This window comes from Megalopta genalis, chromosome 1 (assembly GCF_051020955.1).
Source record: "Megalopta genalis isolate 19385.01 chromosome 1, iyMegGena1_principal, whole genome shotgun sequence".
In the NCBI taxonomy this organism is placed as follows: Eukaryota; Metazoa; Arthropoda; class Insecta; order Hymenoptera; family Halictidae; genus Megalopta; species Megalopta genalis.
This window is the reverse complement of record NC_135013.1, coordinates 36,847,173-36,859,245: the sequence shown is the minus strand read 5'-3', so window position 1 is coordinate 36,859,245 and position 12,073 is coordinate 36,847,173. Positions and strand designations below refer to the sequence as shown.

Sequence of the window (12,073 nt, the reverse complement as noted above, 5' to 3'; positions counted from 1 at the left end):
TTTACTGAATACCGTTTCATTTGAATTGTAAAGAATCTAGTATTTATAAAATAGTATTTCAAATATTTCCTCTACAAATACAGTGGCGTGAATAATTATAGACGCAACGTAACTTTTCCATCTTCAGTGACATTTAAGCAAAAACTTAACAAAACACCGTATTTGTATATTTCAACATTAGAAACAATAGAAAATCGAAATGTACAAATACAGATCTCTTTTTTTTTATTTTTATTTAAATATCAGTCAAAGTGTGAAAAAGTTACTTTGAGTTTATAATGATTTATATTTATATTTAAAAGAAGAAAGCTAGTCCAACGAAAACATCTCCAAAAAATTCAAGTCGTTTACGTGCAATGATTACGAAGTGGAGATGGAATACTGTTAATGGAGGCGCTGTAGAGACGTGGCATTTTTCGTTTCAAAGACGTAATTAAGTGGTGGATCTTGAAGATCTTAGCGCTTTCTTTCGAGCATTCTGTAAAAAGGAAGAAGTTTCGCGGCGGGAACACGGTCATTACCAACGTTCCAGCCTTCGGTATCGTCATGGTAGTGGTGGTGGTAACGGTCGTGTCGGTGGTGTCGCTGCTCTCGCTGTTATTGCTCGGTCGTACACCGACCAAAAGCGCTCCCTCCTCGAGATTCTTGCGACCAAATCGCCGCGACGATTGCCAGATGTCGGACGCGGTTTTTGCATTCGCTTTCGCGAGCTTCTGCGCGACGCCCGTCGTCCACACGCTCGCCTCGCTGCTTCCTGTGCTGCTGTCGCTTCCGGTGCTGCAGTGCCGCCATCTTCGTTCTATCGAAAACAGAGAGAGAGATTTCTCGTTAATTAACCCTGTCGCGGCGGGACCTCGGGGCCGTTTAGTTTCAGCAATTATATTTCATCTAACTTTCAATTTCCTAGCGGCTCTCGGAGAACATAGTAGATCTCGGACAAGTAGGTTGGGAAGCGTGTCAAAATAATAACTACTGTTCGTAATTGCTGTTCATAATTGCTGTTAATAATTGCTGTTAATAATTGCTGTTCTCAATTGTTGTTAATAATTGCTGTCAACAGCTACGAAGATCGTAGCTTCCTTTTTTCAATGACACCCTAAAATTCGACGCACGATTTTCTCTAGCCGCCCGCTCGAAGCAATTGCTGGCAGTGGTTCGCGAGGCGATTCGAAAAGATTTATATATTTACTGTCGCACGGCAGCGCACTCGAGACGAACGGCTTCCTCAGCAACGGGCTTCCCCCGTCTTGACTTTCTTCGCTGCAGGCCCGCGTTATGAGGATCCTCGGGCTTCTTCTTGGCGTCTCGTTCATTGCTATAGAGCAGCCGGCGCTCACGTCCGCCCCGATGAAGTCGCTTCGGTAATGAGGACCCATCAAGCTGGCTGCGCTCGCGCTCGACCTCACGAGCTTGCTGCTTTCGCCTATTCACACAATAATTGGATCGTGTCGGCGATAATGAAATGTCTATGATCAAACGGCTCGTGGAAGTTTCAGAGCGAGACGCGCCGCGCCGCCGCGTACCGGTGAAAAATGAACGAATTCGTTTCAGAATAGTTGAACTTTAAACGGACGTCGCACGAACAATTTCCGACATACAAAATTTCTGTTGTATTTGATAGTTCTCGCTAGAATTTTGGTTCACCCATTATATCGAAATTACTCTACGCAGTAATTAATAAACGCGGTGGATATTATCGATGGAAAGAAAATTTTAATTTTTTTGTATAACATTGACGGTACTTTTATTATAATGTAAAATATATATATTTTTTTATATCATCAAATGCAGTGAATTTCTGCAATATTTCTCTAGTATTATTATAATTTCTTAAATATATAAATATTTGTTACAGTTTAATATAATTAACTTTGAAATTTAGGACATGATAGCAGTACTTCAGAAAAATTGCAGAAGAGATTCACCGCGTTTGATGTTCGAGTGAACCGATCAGTAGAAACACTGATGTTTTGAGAGTACACTTTGTATTATTCAACCCTTTTCACTCTAACTAGTTAGATTCGCGATGAAGATTTCATGCATAATCTACCAAATAGTAATGTTCATATGAATGAATCTCTTTTGAACCGGTGCAATGGTCTTCAATTAATTATTTATTGATAAACGCAAAGGAATGTAAGACACCATTTGATCAAAGAGAATAGTTCGAGATCAGTTGCTCAGACACGAGTTCTCCGATCGTCGGATGATCGAACAACTTTTTGATTAGGATTTCAACTGCCAACCTGATTCAGAAGCGGGCACGCGAAGCGTGTTGCAGGATGCAGCGGGTTGCAGCCTGGTTCGATGGAAACCGAGGCTGTTGCTGTCAAAACTGTTACCGGTGCGACAGGAGCCCAACGCCAGCAAGGCTTCGCTGAGCCTTCGTTGCAATGGCGGGAAAGGGAAGAAGGAACCAGTTCCACTTCCGGACGGTCTTCTCGAACCTGCCGCGCTCGGTGTCCTTGCTTGAATTTCCTGCATATCCCGAACCGGGAGATCTCTTTAAATCTGCCTTAGCACGTACTCGCGCGAAACTTCCTATTCTAACTCTGTAATTTTTCGTAATTTTTCGACCTTTTACAAAATACGCGCCCAACAAAATTATAGCGTAGAACAATTTTTGGATAAAAGTTGGCCAACTTCGACCGACGATAACCCCGCGAGAAATCATCGCGGGATGATGATTTTTGCTTGAAATCACATCACTGCAACCATTTAAATGTGAAGCCATGTTTGTCACATTGAAAATTGCTTCGAACAACTACCCTTTTCCAGGGGACTGACGTTTGAGATTGACAAGTGTTACTTTAAAGTGCTGCAACATGGCGGGAAAAAATCGCAGCCAAGTTTCTCTTTCTTTTTTTAAATTAAAGACGAAGGATCGAACTTCATTCCGTTGCGAACGGCATCCCCGAAAAAGATTTGACGGTGTCCGTGTATTCCGTCGAAGTTAGCAATTTTCAATATGGCAAACATTTAAATGGTAATTTTCAATATGACAAACATGGCGTCACATTTAAATGGTTAAAGTGGCAACAAACTTAAAATCAAGGAATGGTATCTTAAAGCAGACATTTCAAGCTTTAATTAGAAAAAAATGATGATTTTTGGCGGTTTTTTGAAGTTTTGAAGTTTTCGTCGGTCAAAGTTGGCCGACATTTATGCTAAAAATTTTCTGCAGATCTTGTGAAGAAAGCGAATGAATCTACAATTTCTAAAATCGATTTGCATTAGTCGATAGAAACGAACGTGTACTGAGTTCATTGGAGTCGCTGCACCCTCGAAGTACAATTTCAAGGTACACTTAAGGGTGGACAAAGCGAGATCGATTAGAAATAAGAGTACACGATCGAACAGGTTCGATACAATTGTTCCGAGATCGGGATCATTACTTGCTGGAGCTCCGACTTGGTCGCCTTTTTCCGCCAATAGTTCTGCACGGATCGTCGAAGGGTCTGTGACTTCAGGCCGTAAAGGAGACCGTTGATAGGCGGGGAACAGGCGAGCAGAAGAGAGGCCAATGAAGCCAGCTTCGGATGGTCGTGCAGGTGAGGTTGATTGCCGACGCTACAAACCTCCCAGAGGATCAGGCCGCAATACGGGAAATAAAGCAGGTACAGAGAGCCGACCAGTTGCATCACCTGGAAATTCAGTGTTTCTACTGCATCTCCGCGAGGAAACGTTCTCTCGCACAGAACGTAGGGATTACGGCGACCGAATCGAAAAAATACGCTTCGCATACAATTTGCATACGACGCGTTTGTTGCTCAGTACACAGAAATTAACGAATAATGAAGCCTCCAGAAATTAATTAATACTCTGGTTTTCAGAAATTAATTAATACCCTAGTCTCCAGAAATTAATGGATAACTGAAATCTCTTACAATTAATGAATACCCTAGCCGCCAGAGCTCAAACATTGAAATCACGCGTTCTTCACGGACAATTTCGAATGCACTTGACAGTGATTTTCGATCTCGTGTCATCTCGCTATCAGTGTCCGGAGACTCCTCGAGATAAAACGGCCAGGAAACCGGTCGGTTCTGCCTAAGCTGGCGAGCTGTCCGCAGCAATATCCGTCGCAACCGACGGAATTACGTACGACGAGAAGTGGCTTCGCTTGGTTAGTATCACGCGAACGATGAATTATGCGGAGCAAACAGATATTACAGCGAGGGGTGAGGGCGAATCGAAGGGGGGAGGAATACGAACCGTGCTAGCCGCGCTGTGGAAACGGGGCGGGCTGATGGCGGACGGTGCCGTGACAGTCGGTACGAAAAACGGATTCCGTTGATGGGTGATGGTCACTTGGGCGCTCAAGGTGACTTCGTAAATTGCGCTGGCGATGCGGTGACGGTGATAACGCGCTATGCCGAGCACGCGCAAATTGCAAACGGTGACGAGCACCACCGGCAAAGCCAGCCCGAGGATCGCGTAAACCGCCCCGTAAACCGCCGTGGCTAGACCCCACGAGTCGTTACCGAAATCCGGCGCACAACAGCCCAGACCTGGACTGTATCTGCGACAAACAAACACCCATTATCGCCTATAAACACCGTTCTGCGGAACTACAAATGTATTACTGAAAGTAATATAATTACGAGATAATTTAAGTACGTTATAATTGAACCTGTAATTAGGAATTTAGGTCTCCAATCAATTAAATTACCCACGCAATTCGAAATAAAAATAATACCATGCAATTTGAAATAAAATAAAATTTTATTCGAAATATTATGAGTGTTACAAGTGGATACACAATGCACAAAATTGTCGATACAAAGATTAAACGACGAATAACGATCGATGCACATCTACGTGCCAGGCTCGGGTCGTGCTAGCAGCGTGCTCGATTGAGAGTATCCACATTAGACGTGCGAGCATGGTGCCAGACAAATGAAGAATAGATAATAACCCAATGTGCAACTTCTTTATTTTTCACTATTTTTTAATGGGACTTTTTCCAATGCAATCGTGAGCTTTTTCTGATTAAAATAAGACCAAACACGATATAATTTTATAAAGATTGTATTGATTTTTATGAAAAATATAAACATATTTTTCATATTAATATTAACTTAAATATTTTAGGAAACCAGTGAAACGTCATCCTAGACGAAATTTGTATTTTTGTAGTTTATACACCCTTCCATTTTAGTCTTTGTGGAAATGAATCTTACATTAAAGTTTATATTTCATTGCACAATTGAAAATGTATTTTTTAAATGAACAGCTGGGTATACATCATGTTCCGCGTTCAAAGCCGTAAAGAATCAGGAAATTCCCTTTCGACCCCATCTGTTCGTCAAACAATACTAATCCATCTATAGTATGCAGTTACTCCGAAAAGCCGTTATTTTCTTCAAAATTTAATATTTTATTGAATTATGATCCACAGATGGTTACCAGGAGTCGAGCCATTATCTAGCCTTCATAGATTCCTTTTTTTGCATGCTTTGTCACGTCAAAATGCTTTCCCGGGTTTATTGCCTGCAACGCTAGAATGAAAGATTGCGCAGTTTACGCAATTCCGTAGTTCCGTCTTGCTTTGATTTTATTACGGGCGAAGCAAGCCTGGCCCGGGCTTGCCTGCAAGTATGAACACGTTTGAACGGTGCCGGGCAAGTAGATGTGCATCGACCTTAAAACGCCCAACCGAAAAACAGGTGCAACACACCTATAAGGTGGGACGAGTCCCCAAAATGGCAGCATACAAAGCAGCAGAGCCCCTGTCCAGGATGCAGCCAGACCAACCGCAACGCGCCGCGGGGACACCAGGGCAGCGTAGTGCAACGGCGCTGCAATGGCGTAGTACCTGCACAATAATCACATAATCCTGCAACTGAATCCATCCGGCACGAATCTCGTCCAAATTCCCATCGTTTACGATTCGAGTGCAGTTAATTGCTTTCGATCGATTTATATGCTCAACGTCCACGAATAAATTCGCAAGCGGAGAAAAAAACGGACGGACGACCGACGGGAGAAGCTTGCGTGTACGTATACGAAATCACGAGGAGGACAGTTTAAATCCACGGAGCCGATGAATAATATATATATGGCCTTTGATCGACCTGATATCTAAACCCGCGGATTGGTATTTCAACGATGGCATCGCGCCTGTCCTCCAGTATTTTTGTCCGCGAGCATCCGGCCTGATTCCGCAGCCACTCAATACCGTCCAAGTGTTTGTTATATTCCTGGTGTTCTTATTGCCCGGCTGGTGATCGCGAAATGGGAGCAATTTCATCCCGTTCCGCGCTCGCCGCCGACACCGAACGCGTCCGATAACGCGCCCGTCGCGCTTGTTCAACACGTATATTTCGAGCGAAGACTTTCAATGCGACCGTCCAATGGATTTTCATCCTCACGGCATACGAATCTAATAATCTCAGTCTACCGAGGCTATTATTCGCGGCAAAAAATCGCTTTTCAAAACGGTTTCACGCTACGAAGGTGTCCCGCGATTTACCGGCGACAAGTTTGGTGTTTCTTTCGCAACGTTTCGCTTTGGATAGTATAGAGTGTAAAAGATTAGTATTGAAAGCTACAAGTCGTACGATTTTTCTTTAGTTTCTTTAGAGTGCATAAAAGACTGGTATTGAAAACTAGAAGTCATAAGATTATTCTTTACGGAGTATAGAAGACTGGTATTCGAACATAATTGCTATAGACTATTTTTAAAGAATGTATAAAAGACCGGTATTGCAACTTGGTAGACATGCGACTATTCTTTAGAATGTAGCATTTCAGGAACCACAGGAATGATCTCGTAAATCCTCAGAGTACCATAGCTTGTCTTCTGTCGTAACAAAAGGACAAGGCACGAAATCAAGGAGCCTTCAAAACAATCTGTTTGCAACGGATAAGGTATAACTGACAAAGATATGAATGTTGATGAGGAAGCATGATCGGGAACGGACGATTCGTGTCAGAATAAAGGTTGCCGATCCTGCGGCCGCGAAGCCGGTAAGCCGTTGGATCAAAGGTCCTTTATCCGGCAGGATTCGCGATAGAAAAATCGGGTTCGATCTGGAAGCCACGGTGACGTTCGACGAGACGTGACCTTGCGGCGCACAAAGCCGACCGAGCTTTTCAATGTAAGATGTCAATAGCGGCTCCTGGCATTCAACTGGTATCTCTTCGACCGTCAACCGACGGGAGAGATCTTCGATTCAATATGAAACACGACGAGTAGATCGTCGGTTGCTGGTGTCGCGGTAGCGTTGCGAGGCGAAACGAGCCGCACGTGTTCCGTTGACTTAGGGTACTCGGGTTTACGTTGACGGTGAACGATGGAACTGAAGCGTAGAATTCGATTGTCTCCTGATTGCGGTATAATTCGAGAATTTTGTAGTTGCCAGACACCTGGATTCTTCCTCATCTTCGCGAACAGAAACGAATATCAGAGTTCAAAGTCGATTGTGGATCTGCTTCTATGTGTATCACGACGATATAGATTTCTAAAACAGTGATTTCCTGTGAAAATCGTTTCCTTTTTCGCAAACGATAAGAAAATTCTGATGAAAGGATTCGATTGAGGCGTCCTTGGATTGTATTAAATTATCGTTGAAAAGGATTCTGCTAAATCAACTTTGCAAGGATTAATCTACGTATAGCGTTGATATTTAGCGAAAATGATGTTTCTACGTGAATCCTGAAAGAGAGTTGCAATTTTGTGGAGAATCATCCGCGAAGTTTGCGGACAGTATCTTCCTGTGGAGTACGATCTCGAAACGAATGTTCGATAAAATCTTTACAACCTCGTAGCGTGACATTTTTTCTTTGGAGGATTAATCAGACCGTCACCTCGGTGAACCACTCAACCTTTATAGAGCCGCAATTGTTCTTAAAAATGTATCCGATTGGCGCCTTTTCTATCGATAAATATTACGATCTTTGGAACTTTCTGCCGTTGATCACCTAACTATTATTATTATTATTATTATTCTCAAAATTAGTGATAAGCAATTACTTTGTCCTCCAGACTGATCGACGAGCAATTAGCCCTGCAGAAATTCTTTTCCTTGACACTAGATTTACGGAGCACTAAAAGCAACCGTTTTATATTAGTTTATAAAAGTAACAATAAAATATCTATTCCAATTTATAACGACTGTTATTGTAACATTTGCCGCAAGTAACACGCGTATTAAATAAACAACTCATAAATATATCTTTAGTACCCATAATTCTCATGTGTTCCATAAATCTGTTGTTAAAATTATGAATGAAATGAACATCAAGAAACAATTCGAATCAACAAAGACCAAGGATAAAATCGCCGGAAGTTTAACATCCGATGTAACGAGGCTCTCTACGAGCCGAGAAAGTACGTGAACGAGAAACAGCAGAGGAAATTAGGCACTAACCTGTCGCAGTTAAGGCCGGTGACGGTCCACAGAGCCACCGGATGCAAAACGGTCAACAGGAAGCCGTGTAGAACGCACCAGGTGCCGGCGATCGGCCAGGAACCAGTAGTAAAGATCAGTAATATCAGGCACACAGCCGCCTCCACCGCTCCCAAGTGTGTCAGCAACAAAGTATTGGCGGTTTGTTGCTGCTGCGTCTGCGGGCATCACGGTATTACGCTGTTAGCTTGTTAAACTTCTCTCCGCCCACGTCGAAACTTCTTCGACATCGCGCGGGGGACCATAATTTCCAGCCGGACACGTGTAATTTTCGCTCTGTGCCTCGCGCCTCCTTGGCTCGCACCTTATACGTCTCGCGAACTTCGCCTTTTCCTCGAACCTCGCCTTTTTCTCAACTTTCTTATATAATATTCCTACGCAATCTCGAAGACGCGACGTCCTCTTTCTTTTTTATGCGTGAAAGAATCACTTTCCGGGAACCCACGTCTTAGTATCTATACTCTGTTCATCGAGAACTGGCACAAAGTATAAACAGTGATCGGATCAATCACAATTTTTGGGCTCTTCTACATACACGACGAAATACGAAGTTAACTTTCCGAACAATAATTACTCAATATTAACACTTTGCACTCGAAGCTACTTTCACTTCAACATCGAGACAGTTCTTCTAAACTACGCTGTCATTTATATTTTCTAGGCTTAGTTTCATTTTATACGTATGATTGCACACACAACACTTACGATTCCAACAATTCATTGGATATAGATTTGAATAAAGTAAAAATTTTTCTGAAGAATAATTTAGCAACTTTTAATGATGACTCTGAGGTACCACTAAAAATTGTTGCATCGTGTATCAAAACAATATTTACGTTGTCAAACCTGTTTATATCTGAAAAAAAACTGTTAAGAGCGTAATTCTTGCATGAGTCACGAAAAGCTCAATTTCATATTCATAAAATCCAACGAGTCATACAAAATAGAAATACTGTATAGAGTATAAATAGCTTCGTGTGCAAAGCGTTAAAATATGTTCGAATATTAAAACTCGAGTCGATGAAAGTACAAATCGATTGTTCTTGCCGTTGAATTGCCCGATCAAAACTCGGCGGCCGTAAAAATCGAGGCCAAGCAACGTTTCGCACCCCGTCTGCACGAAACGCGTCCAAAGTTGGTACAGCAAACTGCTCGAAGACCGATGAAACGGCTCGAACGAAGGGAAAACATTGCAACGGACAGGGGATTATTGATTGGGAAGTGCATGTTCTTAAACGTAACAAGATACATCGTGGAGCAGTGCCGACGGTGAACAGGAAGAAAAGAAAGAAAGGGCTGAAGTTTGCTCGGCGATGTTAATACACGAGGTTCGCGTAACAGCGTTCGTTCAGCCGGTAAACGGATTTGAGGGAAACGGAGGGGGTGGTTGCGCACGAACGGGGACTCTAACGTTTTCTTTCTAACGCTCTGTTTACCTCCGGCGTTAGGGGAGTGTTTCGGGGGAAAGGGTGGATGCTCGCAATACAATCACGTTTACGGAGGGAAACAGCGCAGCAAATCTGACGAGGAGTTTCGCGGAGCGTCGAGACGCGTTCCATTCGACCCAGTTTCGCGACTGTCGCTCCGCGTCCTTCGATATTATAGCGAAAAGCCTGCGATCCTTTCATCACCGCCAACTTTGGATCCGTCGCGGTGGCACACAGTGGGCCCCTGTGTGAAGAATTCGGAGACGTTCTATGAAAAAATCAACTTTTCGAAATTAATAATTATTCGATTTGCATTGCTTTATAAAAGTCTATGGACCGCAGAAACGAAGAAATTAATGAGATCGAATAAATGTTTTAGTTACTATGAACATTTAAAGTCGAGCGTAAGGACGTAATAAAAATTTATTGAAATTCATTGTTTAACAAGTGCAAAAAATATTTATCAGTAACTAAAAATTACTATTTTTTAATTACTCTTAGTGAAAATTTCATTGCACTATCTCTAAAAGGGGCCCACTGCGTTACTTACATTAAAATGCGTATCGTATGAAGCAAAATAGTTTCGAAGTAACATTTTCATAAATTTTGCAAAAGGTAACAAAAGAATGTTGAATTTAAACGAAAATGGTAGACACTATTTATAGACGTAAAGATAGTGAACAAAATGGAATAGAAGTTATACGAATAAGAAAATGTATGGTCTGATTTAAAAAAGAAACAAGTTGACTTTGAAATATCATCCACTATTGCATAAATGAAAAAGTTGTTAATACTACGCAAGACACCGTTTTATACTGAACAGCTTTTGTATAAACGTTTTTTTCATAGCTGCAACCCATTCCGAGATATTTCTCTGTACTCAGTTAGACGAAACACCCTTTTATGTTGTTCGCATTTAGCACTCGGTAGGTGTAGCGCTAAGAAAATGTTTCTTTCGCACAAAGGATCCGCAGTCTAGTAATAGCATGCCGTCAGCAGTGGTATTTTCCACAGAAATTCATCCTCGAAAAATCCTGCACGACCGTGTTAGACCCGGGTATTGAACTAATCTGTCTGCAAACAGCGTTCGGGCGCGTGTCGAGCTGTCGTTGTCGAGCTGCCAGCAAGCGTAACAGCGCAAGGCTATTTCCAGGGTGGCCACTCTCCTTTCGCCGATTCCATTTCTCCGGCCGAGAAAATGTGTCATGCTTGCGAAAGGAGTGGCTCCCCTAACGGAAAGCGGAGAGCCCGGCCGTTTAAAAGGCCGGATTATCCGGCGATCGGAAAAATCGGAGTCCATCTGAAATGCCGTTCACCCGGTATTAATTTCCTCGAGGCGATTGGGAACCGTAGAAATATCGTCCTCGGGAGAATCCTGAGCGTCGAGTGGATCACGGGTTTTATTACTCCACGTGTCCGTTGGTACACGCGAATTTTAGATTGATTCCGAAGGCCGATTAATAAATACGAAATGAAAAGCTTTTCCATCGAACTTTCCATTAAATTTTAGCCATCGTTCGGTAATTGCGAAATTTTTATGGACCTTTGAATTCGAGATATTTCTCTGGCTATTATCGGGTTTGCTCATCGCAGTTTTATTAGTCCATCTTGTGGTCGAGGCTTTTTTAATTTCGCAAGATTTCCTTCAATTTTTCCGCTGGGGAATTTGTAGACCGACTTTTGAGGACGTTGATTTTACGAAATACAGTTTCCAGTTTTTAATCTCCACCTTGTATTCGCTGTATTCTTCTTAATTGTTATTTTGTTTTCCATGGCGCAAGCTAATCAATGTAAAATACATAAATATAAACATAAACTCTTTTATTTATTTATTCGTACAAATTTTCACAACAGTGTATCGATGTTGATTCCAATTCGTCTTTATACATATAGCAAAATCATAATTCAATCGATCTAGATTCAGTTGATAATAGAAAATAATTAGCTGTTTTGAAAATGGTTTTTTTAATTTCGTAAAATTTGTTAACCGGTTTTAAGATCGTTTAAATTATAATTGTTTGAGTAATTCAATTATTTCGTAATCATAATGGCTTGAGTCCTTCAATTACTTCATAATTATATAGGAATTTCAAGGACCGGTCATAAAAGTGACGAAGTCCAGATCCTGGGCTTGGTCGCTTGAAAGTTCTCATAGGCGACGACTTTTCTGAATTGATTTTTTAAAGATAATTCTCCCTTCGGTTTGATAGATAAGCAATTTCCCTCTCCTTA

The 12,073-nt window shown here is 42.0% G+C and overlaps 2 protein-coding genes across 5 annotated transcripts in view; one reads left to right on the top strand and one right to left on the bottom strand.

Annotated features, from left to right (window-relative positions):
• Nucleotides 1-12,073, top strand: part of LOC117223180 (phytanoyl-CoA dioxygenase, peroxisomal) — a 97,540-nt gene that overhangs the window by 20,103 nt on the left and 65,364 nt on the right. The gene's annotated exons all lie outside the window — the stretch shown is intronic.
• LOC117223174 (uncharacterized) overlaps nt 1-12,073 on the bottom strand; it is a 72,959-nt gene that overhangs the window by 5,489 nt on the left and 55,397 nt on the right. Inside the window, exons 3-9 of the mRNA XM_033475336.2 lie at nt 8,376-8,572; nt 5,681-5,818; nt 4,216-4,522; nt 3,396-3,644; nt 2,247-2,478; nt 1,190-1,423; nt 522-799 (exon numbers count right to left, since the gene is read on the bottom strand). Coding sequence (XP_033331227.1) covers nt 522-799; nt 1,190-1,423; nt 2,247-2,478; nt 3,396-3,644; nt 4,216-4,522; nt 5,681-5,818; nt 8,376-8,572 — 1,635 coding nt within the window. The remainder of the gene's footprint in view (nt 1-521; nt 800-1,189; nt 1,424-2,246; nt 2,479-3,395; nt 3,645-4,215; nt 4,523-5,680; nt 5,819-8,375; nt 8,573-12,073) is intronic.